The sequence below is a fragment of the Xiphophorus maculatus genome, chromosome 4 (genome assembly GCF_002775205.1).
Source record: "Xiphophorus maculatus strain JP 163 A chromosome 4, X_maculatus-5.0-male, whole genome shotgun sequence".
Classification (NCBI taxonomy): domain Eukaryota; kingdom Metazoa; phylum Chordata; class Actinopteri; order Cyprinodontiformes; family Poeciliidae; genus Xiphophorus; species Xiphophorus maculatus.
In genome coordinates this window covers 28,849,120-28,870,813 of record NC_036446.1, presented here as the reverse complement: position 1 = coordinate 28,870,813, position 21,694 = coordinate 28,849,120, and the positions used below count along the sequence as shown (strand labels likewise).

Genomic DNA, 21,694 nt, shown 5'->3' with positions numbered 1-21,694 from the left:
AACGAAAGCGACGTTTATGTGAGACCCAAGGTCTCCTTTTGGAGCAAACTCAGAAAGACGTGTTCTAACAGAGTTCATCCTGGGCAAACCACCCCAGACTATAGGAAGAAGAAATTTCTCAGCGAGCTTCTTTGGAAAATAATAGAGAAAGTGGCAGACGGCCCCACCATCCATCTCGTCAGAGAAATCTTTGTAGAACAGCACAAAAAACTTTTGGCCTTACTGGTGAGGAAAACAGGTGAAATAAACGTGGACATACTTTCAGATGTAGCAGAGGAACTGAGCGAACGAATTTTCCAAAGTATTGCGAGGGACGCGTTCCACTATGCTTCAGCACTTAATTTAATTGCCCTTCTTGACTACCCAGAAGGACATGCATTTATCGTGAGAAAATTCAAACGTCACTTGGAGGATCCTGTTCCTAAAAAGAAAATGTTTACGAATACAAAAATGAAGATCAGGAGGACATTGTTTCCCAATGAAGATTTGTACAGTGATGAAAATTGCCTGAGTGAGTCTTACACTCAGGCAGAAATGGATCCAGATCAGTTTTTAAAGGACGCTAATGAAATGGGATTTAAACGGGGAACCGAAGCTCAAAGAAAAAATATGGTGGAAAGAATATTTTGGAGACTAATTTATATATCAAGTTACAGATCAAGTTATGGCGCTTATAAAATGAAGGACACCGACCCCGTCCACAAGAAGCTTGGTCCAAAACTGTGGGAAGCGGTAAAAGATATAGATTTTATATTTTTTGAGGACATGGAGACAAAACTCGGCCAGGACACCTTTCAACTTCTGAGCGGAAATGATGATGTAGTACAAGAGTTATTGTTTAAAATGATAAAAAGTGAAAACCCGCTGGTCATTTATAAGCTAACCGAATGCTTCCGAAGAACCCTGGCACGTCCAAGAAAAATTCATTTCAAGAAAAGTTATATTAGAAAAGCGTGGAAGTGGTTTGAACAGGCAATCTGCTGTGGAGAAGATTTAGAAGAAAGTCAAGATGTTTTTAACAATGGACCAAATGTTGAGCCTCGCCCTGCCGCTGACTCGGTACCGGCCTCTGACTCGGGACCAGCCTCTGACTCGGTACCGGCCTCTGACTCGGGGCCAGCCCCTGGCTTGGGACCGGCCTCTGACTCAGGACCGGCCCCTGACTCGGGTCCGGCCTCTGAGTCGGGACCGGCCTCTGAGTCGGGGCAGGCCTCTGAGTCGGGACCGGCCTCTGAGTCCTGTCCGGCCTTTGACTCGGAACCGGCCTCTGAGTCGGAACCGGCCTCTGAGTCGGGGCTGGCCCCTGGCTCGGGACCTGCCTCTGAGTCGGAACCGGCCTCTGAGTCGGGGCTGGCCTCTGAGTCGGGACCGGCCTCTGAGTCGGGGCTGGCCCCTGGCTCGGGACCTGCCTCTGAGTCGGAACCGGCCTCTGAGTCGGGGCTGGCCTCTGAGTCGGAACCGGCCTCTGAGTCGGGGCTGGCCCCTGGCTCGGGACCTGCCTCTGACTCGGGACCGGCCTCTGAGTCGGGGCTGGCCTCTGAGTCGGGACCGGCCTCTGAGTCCGGTCTGGCCCCTGGCTCGGGACTGGCCTCTGAGTCCGGTCTGGCCCCTGACTCGGGTCCGGCCTCTGAGTCGGGACCGGCTTCTGACTCGGAACCGGCCTCTGAGTCGGGGCTGGCCCCTGGCTCGGGACCGGCTTCTGACTCGGGACCGGCCTCTGACTCGGAACCGGCCTCTGAGTCGGGGCTGGCCTCTGACTCGGGACCGGCCTCTGAGTCGGGGCCGGCCCCTGACTCGGGTCCGGCCTCTGACTCGGGGCCGGCCTCTGAGTCGGGACCGGCCTCTGACTCGGGACCGGCCCCTGACTCGGGTCCGGCCTCTCAGTCGGGACCGGCTTCTGACTCGGGACCGGCCTCTGACTCGGGACCGGCTTCTGACTCGGGACCGGCCTCTGACTCGGGACCGGCCCCTGACTCGGGTCCGGCCTCTGAGTTGGGGCCGAGTTGGGACCGGCCTCCGAGTCAGGACTGACCTCTCAGTCGGGCAATAGGGCGAGTCGCCTTTTGGCATTTCAAGTTAGGAAAGCCCAAATAAATAGACATGTCCCCAAAATAAAACACCCCTCAACAATGCAGACTAAAACACAACCCAAAGAAATAGCTGAAGCATTCGCAGAATACTATAAAAAACTATATGATAATACGGACAAAAACACTCAGGAAGATGTAACATCCTCTTTTTTCAAAAAGATTAATCTCCCAACTTTGTCAGAAGAAGAGTCGCTGGAAATGACCCGACCTATAACTTCACAGGAAATTATGAATGTTATTAAAAACCTCAAAAACAACAAACCTCCGGGGACAGATGGACTGCCAGGGCAATTCTACAAAACATTTAGCCAAGAACTAACGCCAGCAATATGTAAGGTATTCAACTATGCACTAACAGAGGGGAACCCCTAAATCACGGTCTGAAGCCATTATATCGGTAATCTATAAAGAAGGTAAAGACCCAACTATGTGTGAAGGCTACAGACCCGTGAGTTTATTATGCAACGATTTCAAAATACTAACATGTATAATGGCAAAAAGAATGCAAAAATATATAGCTAAATTGATTAAACCAGACCAAATGCGATTTATTCTGGGGAGGCAGGGAGCAAACAATATTAGAAGAATATTAAATATAATGTCATATACAAAATTTAAATCATTATCCTCCCTTTTAATTAGTTTAGATGCCCAAAAGGCTTTTGACAGGGTAAAATGGAGTTTTCTATACCAGACATTATTGAGATTTGGATTTTCACAGCAATTTGTTGAATGGGTGAAAGTAATCTATAAAAATCCAAAATCCCGAATTCGAATTAATGGGTACTGTTCAGAATTTTTTGATCTCAAGAGAGGAGTTAGACAGGGGGACTGTCTAAGCCCTCTACTATTCACGGTTAATATTGAACCGATGGCAGAAGAAATAAGACAGAATAAACAAATCCAGGGAATAAGAGACGAGGGAGGGGTGGAACATAAAATATCACTGTTTGCCGACGATCTATTAGTACTCCTAACAGAACCACTCCGGTCAGTACCAGCTCTACTAGAAAGCCTTAAAGAATATGGGAGTATCTCTGGGTATGCGAGTAACGAAAGTAAATCAGTAGCAATGATGGTATCAGGGGAATGCTCAGCACAGCTAAAAGATAAAGTAAAGTTCAAATGGACTGATAAAGGATTTAGATACTTGGGCATAATTATCACACCTCGAACTTCACAATTATTCAAAGCAAATTATGAGAAACTGAAGAAGGAAATTATAAAAGACCTAGAAAGATGGGAGATCCTACCACTGACCCTCGGGGGGAGGGTAGAAACAGTCAGAATGAATATATTACCAAGACTACTGTTTGTATTCCAATCACTCCCAGTTTCCATTCCTAACTCCTTTCTTAAAGAGATGGATAAAAGAATATCAAGGTTTGTATGGCAAATAAAAAGGCAAGAATCAAATTTAAAATACTTCAGTCCTCAAAGAGTAATGGAGGGTTAGGTTTACCGGAAGTAGAGAATTATTATTTAGCTGCTCAACTGAGAGCCATAGCTCTATGGTTAGCAAAGGATCAAGAGACAATATGGGTAGATATGGAGCAAAGAGCCTGCCCAAATATGGCCCTAGAGTCACTGCCCTTTACAACAAGGAGGGTTCAAAGAAATCTCAAAATTCAAAATTGCTGGATTAAGGAAACGATTAACATTTGGTCAAGAATAAAAAAGAAATTTAATTTCCCTGACTCTATATCAAAAATTGTAAAAATAGCAAAGATTCCAGATTTTACCCCAGCTACTATGGATACAGGGTTTGAGAGATGGACAAAAGGGGGACTGGTATTTATAGCACAGCTTTTTAATGGATCAATAATGAAATCTTTGAACAAATCCAAAGGGAATTTAATCCACAAAAAACAGATTTTTACAGATACTTGCAACTTAGACATTATCTCCAGAATCATAGTGAATGGCAAAAAATCTCAACAGATATGACCAAGACTGAAGAAATTTTATTATCAATAGCAAAAGGTGAATCAACAAAAGGCATGATCTCAAAACTATACAAAAGCCTGCAATATGAATCCAGTGTTAATAATAAGTAGGCCTGTCATGATAGCAAATTTTGCTGAACGATTAATTGTCTCAAAAATTATTGCGATAAACGATAATATTGTTTGAAGACCTTTTTACACTGAAAATGATGTAATAATGTATGTGATTTCTTGCCAAAGTTAGATACACTTTATTTTCAAAAGAACACTAAACACTGGAACTGGTAAACAAAATCAACAAAACAACCAAAAACAAAAATAAAATGGATTCTCAGTCTTATTAACAAAAAATGTACTGGAAAAAAAAACTAAACATAAAGCCAAAGTGTAAATAAATACTGCATTCAACCAAAAGAGGGCAGATTATGAAGTCTGTATTTTATGTTGCCCTTCAGTAATAATTAGATTTAAATAGAGAAGATGGGCACATGGACTACCTGATGCAATAATTCACACTACATGATTTTTTGCTCCTATTTTTCCCCTTACAACAATCTTAGATGTTGGTCTTTCTAAGATTGTGTGGTGTGTTATGGTAGATCATTGTTGCTGCTCTGATCTAAATCAGGGGTTTTTCTCCACTGGGATCTTAAAGCAGCCTGTTGAATGTGACAGGCAGCCAATCAGAAAGCAGGGATTCTCCTCCGTGTTTTCTGAGGGGAAATTACGGCGCAACCCAAAGTCCAGCGGACATTGGAGATGATATGTGGAAACAACATTAATGTTTATTCAACATGCAAAGAATATAGAAATGACAAGGGGAGGAGTTGGAGCGAAACCGGTAACTTTTCAGTTGTTCTTCATTAACGTGACGTAAATAGGTTCTAATGATTTTCATTCAGTCAGGACTTTACGCTGACACTAGCCACATGCATTGCAGGTAGATTGTAGTAAAGCATTGATTAATACCTGGTTTTAAATTAGTTCACTGGACTTGTAGCCATTATTTTGTACCCATTGTTGGACACCACACGGCAGGACCGAACCCGATCGAACAGTTATACCTAGGATTTCTGTCGGCTAATGTGTGATCTGTCAGGTTTTGAAAATGGGCCAACAATCGGCCGAAAGCTCTAAGATCGTGTCGTGTGCGCTGGGCTTTACACTAAGGAAATGAGGAAAGGAGGGTCAGTGGAGAGCACCAGAGTTGAGCCTTTTTACATTCAGTGTCATTAACCCTCTGATGCATGAATTATGATCCTTTGTGTCAGAATTTTTTTCCATTTTTCAAAATTCTTTTCTTAAGGCATAAAAAAGGTAGGAAATTTTTTTTGTAAAAATATATTTTTTAATTTTTTTTTATTTTTATGTGATCAATTGTAATTTTGTCAAAATACAAAGTTGTTATTTGAAAAATACATCAGTAGTATTGTTCCTTAGGGGTTATCTGATGTCACAATATTTTTTTTACTGGCAAGAGTCGTCTACAGTAGAAGGAGGGACCGGGTCGGTTCTCATGCTTTTTCGTCTGTCGGCCATATTGTATTTAACAAAAATAATTTCTTGCATTTGCAGCTGATGGCCAGTAGTTGATGGTATATTTTATGATGCATTAGTGTCCACTTCAGTGGTCTGTGTGCATTTATAACATAAAAATCCACAGGAAGCACAAGAAAATGGCTTTTAGATAGCTGTCCACTGTAGTGACCACTATGCATGAAAGGGTTAACAGAAAGAGGAAAAGGCCGGAAGAGACGATAATGCCGATAATTAAAATAACATCGATAGTTTTAATTTATCGTACGATTAATTGATTTATCGTTTATCGCGACAGGCCTAAATACGGGGCTCAAAACATTCCCCAGACATAATTGGATTTAGGTCTAGTGAGTGTGGAGGAAACGGGAGTTCATCGCTTTTTAAGAAATCAGTTTGAGATGATTTGAGTTTTGTGCAGTAGTCCATTATCATGCCGGACGTAGACATCCGAAGATTGGTACTTCACCAGCAACGGTGTCATCAAGATAAAGTTTTCATGTTGCTCACACAAAATGCTGACGCCACCATCCGAACGTTGCATCGGAAATTGAGACAAACCAGACTCTGTAACATTTTTCCAGTATTTTATTGACCTATTTTGATGAGCTTATACACAGACTTTCTCCTCTTCATGTCTTGATTGCAGCAGTTGGTTATTTGAGCTACCTTTGCTGTTTTTAACCCTTGTTAGCTACTCTACCCAATCACCTCTGACAATCAAAAGAGATTGTGCCAACATGACTGCTGTTTTTCCCTTTTTTTGGGCCATTCTCTGTAAATTGGGAAGGTAATTGTGTCAGAGTGTCTTATATCTGAGCATCAGAGATACTCAGACAAGCCCATCTGGCACCAACAACCACGCCAGGTTCAATATCACTTAAATCCTTTTTCTCTCATTCCAAAGCTCAGTTTGTACTTCATCAAGTTGCCTTTACCACACCCGGACGCCTAAATGTATTAAGTAGCTGCCGTTTGATTGGCTGTGTTGCCATTTGTGAGTTAACACAAACTCTCTTACATAAGCGAGAACATAATCCACTTGTCGGTAACCCATCCTGTTAACCGAGGTACGAACCTTGGTAAGAAAAAACAAACTATCACTGCAAGAGGCGCAATTTAAAACAAGCAAGTCTGTGGCCCCAAATAACACTTAAAGGACTTACATGCCTTTTGCCATCTGTGTGTGTTTTCTGAAAGGACAAGGTCTGTGTCGAGAGTTGTTGTCAACCCGCCGCTGTTATTTCTCTAATCCATCAAACGAGACAGCGACCGGCCCCACAGCAGAAGACTTAAGAAAGTGTTTGCCGGCTTGGTAGCTCAAGAGTGTGATGTACTTGTCCTGATATGACAGATGGTCTCTCCGACCAGCTGGCTGGCAGATTTTAGGCAAAGACACACCAGGACTTTGCCGGTGAAATGCGTCATGTCCGTAATTTCTCGCCAGTAACCAGACACCTGATGGGATCAGCCGGAAGTGTGTGACAGAGGAGACCGCTTTAATTCAGCCAAGGGTGGTTTCTTTAGGCAATAGAAAACAATGCGTATGCCTGATGTGTTCAACCGATTAGATAGGGGGGCGGTGAGATGGTGAACACAGTTCACCTGGCTAAGTTTCACTCCATATCTCCTTAGATGGGGAAAAGCTCATGTTTATTGGACACGGTCAGCTTGATAAGTGATTGATGAGCAGGTTCGAAAATGCCTTGCTTTGCTGCGTTATGACAGAACTGTTTTGTGAAAAGGACGTCCGACTGCATCGTTTGAATAAAGATTATACACATTTAAATAATTCAACCTTGAAGGACGATAGAGGAAAGCTTATTTATTTAACACATGGGCTGACTAGCCCATGTAGAAAAAAGTCTACTCCAAAACATTGCATCTTTATTTTTTATTTGTGTTTTTGTAATTCTACATTCATCCAACTTGTCATTTCGGTCTGTGGCTACATTAATGACCAACAAATGAAAAGTATATAAAAGACCATTTGGCTTAACTGTGAATTTATATTGAGAAAAGTTACATTTTTGAAGATGCAACATTTCTTTGTGACAGCAACAAAATGTAATAACCCGACTCTGGTTGTGTTAACTCTTTGGACACCATAGCAACATTGGACACATTTTTTCACTCCAACACAGACACACACGCACACACACTGACAACCAAGTAGTGAAGATGTACCTTGACAGCCACCAGCATCTTGTCCTTGGTGGGGCTGAGGTTGTAACACTCTGCCAAGAAGACTTTACCGAACGCCCCTTCACCCAACTCCCTCTTCAGGATGATGTCTCTCCGCTTTATATGCTGCACGACTGAAACAGGAGACAGAGGAACCGTAAATACACAGCTGTTTAGACATTTACCTGCACTTATCCTAAACTTCAACCTCATGTTGATTTCAAGCTTTTAATCATCACCTTCCTAAAATAATGGTTTAAGTTGTTTTTTTGCCCAAAACATCTTTTTTTTGTTGTTGCAAAAATCCCTTTTTTAAAAAAAAAAAAAAAAAAATGACTTAAGCCATTATTTTAGAAAGGTGACAAAATAATGTGTTCAAAGTCTGCTCTTTTCAGGATGGTATGATGGTACAAGACTTAGAGCTGAAGCAGCCGCAGCCATTGATATACCACCAATAATATCCGCCATGGATCATACAACAACTCGCTTTAGCAAGTTCTTAAAACAAGAATTTAGTTTGAGTTGAACTATATGAGATTTTTTCTACTCCAAAATTTACAATGTTATACAAACATGTTCATATGTTGAAGGAACATTCACACGAATGCATTCACACGCAAGAGAAAGATTGTGTTTTTGTAGCAATTATAAGGTTTTAGGATCATTCTTACTGGATATTTGCAGATTTTAAGCACAGCCTATTCATTTTGTTCACTTGCAGAAAGTTAAAGTTCTTTTATTGCTCCTCTTTTATTCCCGAAACCAATTTAAGGTGTTTTAGGATCATTGTACATCTGGAATACCCAAGTTTCATTCATCCGTACCAAACCGCTCCCTGTGATGAAGACAATATGGTAAAGATATTAAACAACAACAACAAAAAGGAAATACCAAGGTCCAAGCCTCACATCAATACTTGGATACCAGTGTCCATTTCCATGGTAACATGAGTTTTATATCACCATTTATGAAGAAGCAGCAAACCAAGAAGGAAATATCTCAAATGGTACCTCAAAGTATCGTTTGAGATTTCCAATCAGAAATGCATTCTTGGTTGCATGAAAACAATTTTATATGCAGAACTAAGAGGGGTATGAATAATTTTTGTGGTTCACTGGATATATTTGAGCCTATGTGAACTGATTTAGATTGAGAAAAACCATCATATGACATTCAGTGGTGTTTTTGTTTTTTGCTGTACCACCTCAGCACCCCCTTGTACAGTTCAAATGCATAAATACTTAAAAGCCCAAAATAAACATTTCTGAAGAAACACGAGACAAGTCATGTCAGGGTAACAGAAGAATGAACAACTATCCCCCTGGTGGTTAGGACTAGAAGACAAAGAAAAGATCAGAATGTGTGATGCAGTCAATCTTTTATCTCACGTTGAAGCTGCTTAAGAGAGAATACCAGGCACATGAAAGCTCAAGAGACTTTAAAACTCTCCAATGCAAATAAACACAGCAATAATACCGGATCTGTGGAGCTGCATGAGGACAAAACTGTAAAATTTTTACCACTAACATCTAAAACCTCTCGCTGAAGCTAGGCAGAATAAAAAACAACAACAAAAAAAACAGATTATCTCAAGTTTTCTCCCCAGATAACTCACTGCAGCAAGAACAGCACTGTAAACTTTACGTTTTTAGCTCCTGCCCTTAAATTATTTTCATTCCCGGCTGTCATTACTTACAGTGTTTGTGCAACCAGAATGGAGGTCTGTTTCTTTTATTGATTATCCTTTAAAACCGCCACGGTATAAGATGACCGAGTAAGTGACTTGGCGGGTCGGGGGGAAAAGGTAGAAAGAGCAAGAAAGGAAACAGATTGTGGAAAAGACGGGGAGGCGTGTAGCGCTTGTGAACAGAGCTGCTGTTTGTGGCTGATCCTGAATAAAACATGACGGTTTGTAGGTTTACCATGAAAGCCCAGTCGCTCCATAGAGCTGCACTCATAAGGGCACACAAAGCTTCCACCGCACTCCAGGTTAAAAACCACAACAAATACATCATACGGCGACTTCAGCTTTATCTCCGTTACAAAACGGCAATCGTGAGAAAACTGAAAATATGATGCTTAGCAACAGAGGAAGTGATGTAGGGACGAAATCGTTCTGAAAATTTACACGAGAAACTAAAGTAGAATTTCTCAAAATATTTTGAGTGTAGTTTTTTTTTTAACCATAGGAAATGAATATTTGGCAGGTTAACGTTTTTAACTAAATATATTTTTAACTGGTCTGTGGGCATGAAATTCAAGGAAGATGTCCATGACAACACAAGTAGTCCGCATATACATATAAATAAATGAAAGTTGATAAATAAGTCATGTGTAATAAATTGGAATGACACAGGAAATAAATACTAAACAGAAGGAAGAGAAGAAGCAGAAAAAAGGCAAAGAAAGTCAAAAAGCAGCTAAAATTCACCATTATTTAGAAATCCATCTGGTTCATATAAGAATCTATTATCCACTGATTTAGTCCCAATGGATTTTGTAAATGGCGTTCTCATCGGCAATCATACTAGAGGAAAACATATACAATATTTCCATTAAAAACATAATATACTGAGCTGCCATGGTCTCTATCCAAACTCAATGCATGAGTCTCCACTGCTCAATAAAAAGCATGCTAGAGATTAAAGTTGGACGCAGGACATTTGGGTAAAAACCTCTGAAATATTGGGAGGATACATGCGGTCTTGGACGAAACTGCAAACACTTGAAATGAGACAAAACTAACTTACAACTACCTTTTCAACAAGACATAGGAGTTTGTTTTAAGTCAATAATTCCTTAATATTAATGAAAAAGTGCTAGTTCCACTGACATATTATTCACTTATGGGAAAAATGTCTTGTTATAAATGTAATAATCTGCCAGTGGAACAAGTAGTTTTTCAATCAATATTAAGGAGTTATTGACTAAGAATAAGCTCATATTTCTTGCTAGAAAGTTCCTTGTAAGTTGGTTTTGTCTTTTTTTGTATTTGTAGTAGAAACTAGGCCAAACGTACTTGGCAAGATTTTGTGTTTTTGCAGTGTAGAGCTATATTTCCTGAGAAAATCCGTCAGTTTTCATATCTGCCAGATGCATACCGGGAGCCTGATAACATGGCTACTGTTTCCATCTACACCAGTTTCGCCAAATGGAAGCTTAAATATTAAACATTGAAATTCCTTACACTTTGTATCAACTGTATTAGCAGGGAAGACAGGCACCAGCTCCACTCCACCATATATGAATAAAGGACATAGACAATAGATGGAAGAATGGATATCAGTGTGTAATACTCCAAAATGTTACATTTTTTTTTTAAAAATGCTGATGGACCAAACAAGTGAGAAAAATTATATTAGGTTAGAATCTACTTAATTAAGTGGAGTTGGTGAATTCAAAAAGTTGCCATTAATTTAATTGTCTTTTCGCTTTTATTCCTACTCAGATAAACTGAATGCTACCCAAGATTGATGCGCATGCAAACTGTCACACCACTTTTTTATGCTAATTTCTAACAGTTGGTTCTTATCAGTGCTGTCTTCTTCTGGAAAGATCTGAGTAACAGCCGCAGCGTATCCCCATGCAAAGTCTCACACTCGTAGCAGCTCTTGGTGAAGAGAATTAGCTTCTTTTATGTGTGCACCCAGGCCTAAGTGGGGACTTATCAGTGGAGACACAATATAAACTGATGAGGTTTCCCCTCCCACCCCAAAGCCTGCAGTCATAATCTGTCCACACAATACCGTCAGACATCTTTCTCTAAAATGTCACTGCATGCTTTATCCTGTTGTTCTTATGTCCAGATTCTTCCCTCAGGCAGAGAGGATTCATAGTGTAGAGGTTAGATTTACCGACTTTGTAATTAGACAGTCCAGGTTCACCGACAGGACACGCTTTAATTTTTAAACTGTGCCGCTCGCAGTGGGAGAGCAGCGACAACACTTTAGAAGGGAAAGCTACTTAAACCAGCCACAGCATAATAACACTGAATGCTACAAAAGCTAGCTAAAGCAAAAAATATGCATGTATGGAGAAGATTACAAGACAGATCGAATAAAATAGCAGTAGCCCTAAAGTGTATTTCTATGTTGTTCCTATTTATTCTCATCTTAATTTCAAAATACATTTTAGTCTCATCTTTAATACCAGCTTTAATAGGTTTTATCGATGCATGTGCTAAAATGTGACTGCGTTATCCTCACCATAATAATAAGTGCCTCTTTCTTTCTTCTTTTTTGTTTGATGAACGATCAAATTTAACACATCGGTGGCAAACATCTGGTAATTTAATCCGTCCTCCATCTCTGCCTTCTTCGCTTTCATTAAATCAAACTCATTTGTCGGACTCGTGTGATGGACAGCATGTCATCCAGTAGGTAATTGCACACGAGCTAAAAGCAGTCAGCGTTTAATGTAGTGATACTGAAAAAGCATTTATGCGCCTGCACTTAGAGCACATGAGGTGTTGCATCCATTCCCAGAAGACCATTTAATCTTCTTCTATTTGAGCTCCCTACAATTTTACTAATGACTGTTGGCCTAACCCTGCCCCCCCCCTGGCTTGTAAATATAATGCTTCTTCTGTAAAATGATAAATTCTTCTAATAGATGTTAAGACATGACCTTGCCAAGCTGCTTAATTTGGTTATCTCTACAATTCAACATTTGTTAGTTTAAAAAAATAAAATAAAATAAATCATAAAAAAGAAAAATCATATTGTAAACAGCTTACAACTATAAATTAAAGTGGTGGAGAGATCATTGTTCAGTCTTTTAGTTATTTTAGAATTTTGTGCATGAATAAGTAGAAAAGCTACATCTGAATGGTTGATAGAAGTATGGTCTAGTAAAAGTCCAAGCTATAGTTATTTTCAAAACCAAAAAAATGTATTTTTACCCAAATAATATACAAACCCTACTTAAAAGATATTTCTACAAAAAGTCAACAAAACACATGGTATGTGTAGGATTTCCTGTTAAGTTGGATGAACCCAGTTTTGCACCAACAGGAACACATCAGTTTCTGTTTCTAGGCAGATGCGAGCAATTTATCAGCTGTGTTATCAGTAGCCCATGTGTAAAATGTTAAATGCAAAGCTACAAAACGTATCCACAACATGGCAGGAACAATAACCAATAATACCCTTAAGGTGATATGATTTGTAAATATCAAACTATTATAAGTTCCACTAAAGACCAGCAAACACATGAGAGCCTGTATGATTGTTAGGGTAAAGTGTAGTTGGGTGTAGTAGCAGCTAGCTGCTGTTGGCTGTGTTAGTGTAGCTGAACTGCTGACTGTGCTCTGTTTGACTTAAACTATTAATGTGAAGTTGAAGTGTATCACTGAAAAACGTCGTGTTCCGAATTATTATGCAAATTGGATTTAAGTGTCATAAAGATTAAAGTTTTTGTTGTGCTATTAAATTTAGAGATGGTATTGTGTGTCAGGGCTCTTTGAATCACTATAACTCATTTCAGAGAGCTGGTTGATTAGTTTGTCTGGTGAGCTCAATTAAAGGAAATCTACTGAAGAAGGATGTTCCACATTATTAAGCAGGCCACAGGTTTCAAGCAATATGGGAAAGAGAAAGGATCTCAAATTATTGTTCGTTCACAGAGATGTATGCGCTCAGGTCAGTCTCACTGCACGTGTGGATTGGTCACTGATGAAGCCGGTGGGACAAACGGCACCACAGTGAAAGTGAAGTAGTTTCAGAATCATTTTACATGAACTACTGAAGCAACACTAAAGTGATTTGAACAAATGAAAATTGTGAAAAATGATAAATACAAAAGCATCAATGACATGAGAAATGATCCCAAGTTCATGAACATCTGCAGACTTTGAGGATTAAGTTTTTTCACTTTCGCACATCACCATTAACATTTGCACAACAGCTGGTGCATTTCTTAAAACAGTAAAAACTACAAAACCTGGTAAATTAATTAGTGAAAGCTGAGGTTCATCTGAGACAGAGAAACAATTTCTTGCAAGAATGATGAAGAAATGCATAAAAGTGACAGATTTTGAGATCTATTTCAACATGTTTGTAATGACTCAAGCAAGGAAATGAGGATCATTAGTTTTAGACGGAAAGACTGTTCAGCATGTATAGTTAATTCTTACTGATATGAAAGAAGCAAAATGGCAGACAATTATCTGGAAGCAACTGATCTCTGTCCTAAATGATTTGCAATTTGTTGGAAAGAATGAGAAACTGTTACTATGATGCACGACGGACTAAAGCTTATGTGGTTTAACCAACAGTTAGGAGAAATTTAATTTGATTTGAGAAATCCATCAAAGCAATTACAACAAAAAGCTCTTCCTGATGAATCTTCATAAAGAAACTGGGTCAGGTTCCTATGTAAAGTCCGTCCTGTTGGTTGATTTTTATAGGATTCAAACAAATAATGTTGAAACAATACAGAAATAAGTATTACTCTAACTAGTTAGGACGAGTCCTGGTTCTGAGTTAAATTCCCAACATTTCACTCATTGGTCTCCGTTTCCTCAGTGTAATCCCACTTGGATGTTTTTTGTGAGCCTTAATTTTCCACCACCAAACAGACAGAAATATTTGGATTTATTGCATTATGGCATTTTAAAGATGGCCGAACTGTGACATCTTGAAACTGTGAACACCTGGTGCCCAATCAATCGTAAAGGAATGCTGCTTTTAGACTAGAGTTCAAAATGAAAAAACAAGCCTGCAGCCACATTTATTACTTCAAATAGCAAACACAAGGTAAGACTGTGAACAAACATAGGAACATATTTGTCTACAGCTTTAGCCGGCACTAAAAACATTCCCGTCAGATGATCAGTAAATGCTCTCTCTTTCCTCAAAAAATAAAAACTGTGGATGTACAATAGGATAAAGTGCTGCTGGATCTGACAACAAAATGTTAGATTAGCATACAAACAGACATCAAATTCTACCTTTGCTTAGAAAAAGGCTAAATTTACAAGAAAAAGAGGCCAACATTTTTTTTTTTAATGTGTAATTGCAAATCCATCAGTAAAAGTGGTCTTCATTCAGGTGTATGCAGAGGCTCAGACTTGATCTTGTTGTTTGTTACTCACAAAAAGTTCATGCGATGTGAAAAAGAGAGAAAAGAAAGCGGACGATCTTTCTGACTGAATGACTTGCTGAGATCCCAGCACAGCCTTTCTTTCATTTACATGATTTTGTTGGTGTTTTGTTGAGAGCAGCGGCTTGGGAATGGCTTGAAAGTGATTGCAGGGAAGCATGTAGCTTAAATGAGGGCCTTTTTAGTCACTGTTTCAGAAGAATCTGCTGTTTTATATATAAAAAAAACAGAGTCCCATGTCAAAACCGTCACCAAGTTGTGACAGTGTGGTAGAAGAAAGATAATCCGTGCAAAACAAGAAAAGAAAAAAAAAATCAAACCCTCCACCTCCTCTAAGTGCTACCATTAGGTCTGCAAAAATGCTTCACTCCCAGTCAAAAACAACCAATCAGAATCAGGAGGAGGGGCTTAATGCTGTCAATCATTCTCATGTTTAATACGCTAATGGCAGAGAAACAACTTGCAATTACAGGAAAACCGTTTCTCTGCAGTCTATGCTAACTAGCCTTAGCCTTCATGACAGGCTACATTGTGGAGAACCAGCTCACAAATTATCTTTCTCACATTAGACTCTCACAACATAATGATAATTTTAACAAATATGTTAAAAAAAAATTATAGAACTTACAGACTGCAGCTTTAATAAACAGTGGATTTTGTATATTCACAGTAACCATTAACTAATAATTTAGCTTATTACTTATTAAGCTAAATCTTACTCTCTGACATTTTGCCCGAAAGACGTTCCCCAAATGCTTGATCGGGTTTTTCCAAACGGTTCTTCAGTCAAAACAGAGATTAGCTGCTCAGTCTGATTTCCTCTGGGCTTTCATTCTTATTTCATCCTTTCTGATATTCATCACCGTCTGCTTGAAACATGTCGGGGGGGATGATTCATGAAAGTGTCACCTGTTCCTCTGGTGTTTCTGATAGACTGTGTCAAAGCTATATGTATATACGTGTGTATACAGTGTGTGTGTATATATAGCCGTCTGCAGAAGCTGGCAGCCACTTTGCTGAGTGAGAGCCCCACCAGGGACTCCACCACATCACTGTTGTCAAAAGCTTGATCCTCTAAAACTCTGATGTCGCAGGCTGCACATGTACATTTTAATTCAGAATGTGTTCTGACAGGATTTGATGGGGCAAATGTCTTTGACACTTTCCCAGCCTCCCAAAGTGTGAAGAGTCTTCAGCCTGTATTCCCCGCTGAATCCAGCCTCCGATTCTGCTGCTTTGTTGAACCTTCGTTTAAAGAGTACAAAATAAAATGTCACCTCAGACCGTAGATGGCTGCCTTCCCCGTCACTCGTTATTAACTGAACGATTAACTTTACAAGATGATGTTTTCAGTGCGGTAAACTTTCAAATAAAGTTGTTTTTTTTCCCCCCCTGTCTTTGCCGTTGTCCCCAAGCTTTTCTGGATGAAATAAACAGGATAATGAATAAAATAGAAGACACAGGCAGGTAATCATAAGCCGATTAAGGAGAAGAGATTGTTTTGGCTAACAGTACGGCATCCATCTTTCTTTCTCCTTGTGGTTTCCTCTTCAGTCCGTTTGATTTTTAGATAGTTTCCCCTTATTGTCACCTTGGGGCTAAGCTGATACATCTCAATGTTATATATATTGAAAGTATTAAAGCTGCTTTTATAAATAATATGCTTTTTACATATTTCTTAAACATGTTGGTGGACAGTGTGCGGGGTGGGAGGGAGCGTTTCCATCGCAGCTCTGTGAAATACAGAAATTTTGTTACGGCTGAAAAACCACCTCAGCCTAGAACAAAAACTTCATTAAAATAGCTTTTATTTTTGAAAGTGTAGTGTTTCTAAGCCAGTCGCAATTAGAAATGAAATTAATCACATAATTCAAAGTTAACTCAATCATCTCCATTTACATGATTTTTCGTTTTTCTCTTTACTCTCTACTCTACCAAAAACAAAAGTCCTCAATCTGGCGCTTTGCTCTCAATCAGCCCTTTTTTTGACAGACAATATTGTTTACAGAGACTCCATAATTCATTTTATTTGTTGTTTCTGTTTTATTTATTTTGGATATTTAAAATGTTTTCCAGTTCTAGTGTTAAATGTTCATTAGAATTTAAAGTTTCTTGATATCTGACAAAGTGTTCTTGGATTATCATGCCATTGCCATTCTATTACTTCAAAATTTAATCAAAACACCAATGTTATCGTTTATCGCGATAACTTCTGGGACAATTTATCGTCCAGCAAAATTTGTTGTTGTCACAGGCACAAGTGTTTCCATTAAGCAAATTTATCTTTGTAATGTCAATTTGTGCCGTTTTACGGTCAATGGAAGCGCAGCTAATGATGCAACAACACAGATTAGCTTACTTGACAAAAAGCGCTAAAAGAACGGCCAAACCTCCTTAGTAAGGAAGTAAGAAGCGGTACTTCTCTATCTGCTGCATTAAAAGCCCGTTTCATTCTACGTTTGCACCAGTTGTTCCAATTGCTTTACTTTCTCACCTGAATAATTCATCCGGCGTGTTTGTTGTAGCCTCTAACACGGGCCTCTAGCACCCCGCTCCACTCCACTGATGGGATGGGAGCCACCATTATGCCAATTGAAAGTGGCGCAGACAAGTTACTTTAACCTTCAGTTTCCTCTGCAGGCCGACTCGGGCTACATCCTGCAGCCTATTTACCCAGAGTGGCACGCTGAAAGGCCCCGAGATTAAATCTCTATCCCGCAGCTCAGCATCATTCATTTGTCCAGGCTCACTTGAGGCCTCGATGCCAGCAAACATCGTCCCCAGACGGGGAGACGGCGCCGCACTGAGATTTACTCAGCTAGTCAGGTCAGGCTGCTGGGGGAGAACAGATGTTTGGAGGGCTTTGTTCTGTCCCTCAGCATGTGTGTGGGCGTGTGCATGTGTGTGTGTGTCTATATGTGTGCTTGCATTTCACCACAGATGCATGCCAACTTTTTCTGCTGTGTATGCGTCTATTTGAATGTGCTTTTGTTTCTAACTACCTGCCAAGGTTGTGCGTTTGTGTGCGCTTACAGCTTTCAGGTGTGTGAGCAGTGTATATTCTGGTATCCTTCCTGCATTGAGATGGTCACTGTGCGGCTTCCGGTCCGCATTCTCATCCAGAGACACGGCTTTACATCCATTTACTTCATCTGTTTGTTCAACAGACATGCAGGGGGCAGCATTGTGTTCAATTAGCTGATGCAAATGCTATTAGTAGAAGAAGAACCAAAAAAAACAAACAAAACTTGGCTCAGAAAAGAAAAGAGTTCCTGCAAAAGTTTACAGCCAAAATAATCACTAAGAAAAATAAATAAAGTTGAGAAAAGAACAAAAAATGCTGTAAAACGCCTTAAAGGTTGAATTACAGTAAAAAAAAAAAACAGACAGGACTCGCAATTAATGGGTTTATGAGCCGACTTATTAAATCAACAAAAACTAATATCTTCTCTCAATTAAAAATAACCAAGTCATCTTTTCCCACTTTGCTCCGCTATTGTAACCATGACATAATAAATTAAAGTGAAACACATTTACAAGGGGTGGCTGCGATGCACCGGAGGAGGTGAATATAATAGTTAGATTAGAGGCGCCCATCCAGCAGCTGATGGTATGAAAAAAGAGCCTCTGGCATCAAATTGGCAGCAGCTCAGAGGCTCTGCGTCATCTGGCATCGACGGGAAACTCTGACATGAAGGACAGTTTTCACTGTTGACTCTCAGCGGGCATCTCTTCTTAACCTGCTGGCTGAATGCCGGCCTGCGGGAGCTTCTGCTGCTCCTGCCCGATTTCTGTCTTGTAGCTCTTGCTTTGTTTACACAGGCTTAGAAAGAAAACAAAAACGGTAGCAAATAAGCCCAGTGATTATTTTTATTTAAACACAAAATGCTATTTCGCGTCTTTTATTTATATTCACAGCAGCAGGGTGTCTTTGGTGTTAAATCAAGATATTCTTTTTTACACTTTCCCGTTCAAATATCTTTTTAGGTGGCGTAACCGTACCGTTGAGTAGGTCACTTTTTTGACAGTTCAAAGGGAATATTGAGAAAATGTACATTTTCTTGGCTAATTGCTGTTTCACTGCAGGACCACTCAGAGTTTGAGTTTAGACTGAGCAGTGCCTTATCAAAGTATCATTCCTTGAACTTTTTCGTATTTTGCCTGGTTACAACTTTACACTTGAATCCTTTTTATATTGAACTGGATTCACGGTTCAGTTTTAGAGGACTTTTTTTTGCAGAACGTAAGGTATTCACAAAAAAAAGGCCTATTTGTGCATTCTGTTGCTCAGCATATCTAAAATCGGGAAAAGCCTTGAGATAACATTTCTTGTCAAGTTGTGCAACAATAAAATTTCAAGGGTTATGAAAATGTTTGGGAGGCGCAAGAGATGAACAAGTCTGGCTCGGTTTCACACAAATGTGATGATGCAGCTATGAAGGATCCTTGATTCTACTGTCGTTTCAGCTCCTTTTGTCTGGAATTTCAATCACAAAAAGCACCAACTAATTAAGCCGATGAGATTCTGCTTTACATCTCTGATCAAGTCATTTACTGTAGAGTTGAAATCTAAACTAAAAAAATGGTGTTTTTTCCACCAATGGTTTGAAATCTGCTGAATAGATTGAATAATGACATCACATACAGAGTTGTTTTTATTGCTTAAACAACTTGAACACCAGATGAAACGATTGAAATCACTTCTTTTTTGTGTGTTTCAGTCTGAAATGCAATGTTCATAGTATCTTAGCAACCTGCAGTATTGGAGGAACCATCTGCAGTTCAGCGATTTAAAAAAATAAAAAAAAATAAAAAAGCACATATTTTATTGGTCCAGACAATTCTGAAAATATAATTTTAAACATGGGAATCACTTTAAAAAAGAACCCAGATAAAGCTAAAGCTATTAACTTTAGCTTTTGAAACTGTTACTTTAAGAGTTTAGCTGTTACATTAAGAGTTGATTTTTCTACCATAAGTACTAATGAACATACTGAATGCAGTATGTTCATTACTGAACATACTGCGTTAGGAATGTGTTAGGTTTTTATAGCATAGCTTTAATAAATAATAACATATTCAAATGGCATTGTTGCAAACTTACGACGAATAAATTCCCACTTGAGAGATAAGAACTTTCCCTCTCCGTGTATTAAAATCAGTTTATATCTAATAATAAACACTGAGTGCTTCCATGCAAAAGCTTTAATAGAATAAGGAGATAAAACTTGTCACTGGGGTCCTTTGGCAACGGCTTGTCCCGGAGCATAACCCCAGTGTTATTGCTGGATTAAACTTTAAGCTTTAAGTACATTTAGGCACTAAGTACTTTACACTAGCTGCTCGAGGGAGTTTCTTTAAAAGTCTTCTCGAACTATATTTGACGTCTTAGCGAAGATGAGGCCTGCTACCCCCCCCCCCCCCCCCCCCCCTGAGCTGCCAGTCCCCACAGATACAGTGTAAATTGTGTTTCTATAAAAACATAAAATGCTTTATGGAAGATTTATGGGGAGAGGTGTTGATGATTGAGCTCTGTTTTATGCTACAGCTGAGACACTTTAGGGTCGACCCTTTGGGATCTCAAGCGCCTGAGCAGCACGGCATTGTTCTGTCACACTCATTAGGAAGTGATAGAAGTTTGAATTTAGACGTCCTTGTGTTCATACAATGGAACAAAAGAATGCTGTGTTGTACACTGAATGTTTTTAAAGGAGCAGAATCATGTAAAAAAATAAAAATAAAAAAATATATATATATATATATATATATATATATATATATATATATATATATATATATATATATATATATATATATATATATTTTTTTTTTTTTTTTTAAGCTTTACATCGCGTTATGTTATTCCTTAATCAAAAACATACCTGCATTGTTGCCTTGATTCTTTCATGCATGTTTTAAAAAATCCTTTAGTCTCCCATGGCAACCATACAGCTACAGAAAACGCCTGTTTGGCCCTAACACCGCCTTCAAGACGCAGCTCCTCTGTGGAGCTGCAGTTTCCAAGCTTCCGCCTCACAGAGCATCCCTCCCCCACGACTCTCCCACTCAGCTCCTTCAGACTAGCCAGCAGCAATTAGCAAACACCTGGCAAAACTGCACACACGCTGAGCTCATCATATGAGCTGCTTCCCAGTGCAGCGCTGGTAAAAACGTTGTTAAAGGGTTAATGGCGGAGTGATGTTATGACTGTCACATATCAGTTCAGTTTTATGTTTTATGACTGAAGGTGGAGCTTCAGAAGGAGCAGGAGTTTTTAAAGAGACAGAGGCCCAATTTCAAGGTGTTAAATTACTAAGTAAAATTTATTTTAAGTCATATTTGATATGATTTTTATAAAAGCTGAAGGTAACATTGTTAGTTGATTGTGCTATTAAATGGCACTATGTGCCTGGAAAACATAACACTGCCCCTTTAAAACTAAAAGGAAATGAACTTGTATTGTCTTTACTCGTGGTTTGGTACACGAGCCTCACACTATGGTAAACACGGCTTTAGTGTACCGTCTGTGTCTTTCACACAAATGTAAAACAATTGTGTTATACAAGGGTATAACACAATATAACAGTTTTTCTTTAAAAATGAAAGACAATATTATGCCATCTGTTGATAAATAAACATATTAATATCTGAGTTTTTCTGGGAAACCCCAAGACTTTTTAGGTAACAAACTGAAGGAAAGTGTTTGAATTCAAAGCTAGCCAGACTCCTGGGTCCTTCATGTTATATATATATATATATATATATATATATATATATATATATATATATATTTTTTTTTTTTTTTTTTAATCAGACCATAATTTATGGAATCATAGC

The 21,694-nt window shown here is 39.2% G+C and overlaps 1 protein-coding gene across 3 annotated transcripts in view; it reads right to left on the bottom strand.

The window, feature by feature from the left end:
• Positions 1 to 21,694, bottom strand: part of ntrk3 (neurotrophic receptor tyrosine kinase 3) — a 290,241-nt gene that overhangs the window by 32,960 nt on the left and 235,587 nt on the right. For all 3 annotated transcript variants that reach the window (XM_005808525.3, XM_005808523.2, XM_023332654.1), the window contains one exon: positions 7,760 to 7,890. In XM_005808525.3, the coding sequence (XP_005808582.2) occupies positions 7,760 to 7,890 (131 nt within the window). The remainder of the gene's footprint in view (positions 1 to 7,759; positions 7,891 to 21,694) is intronic.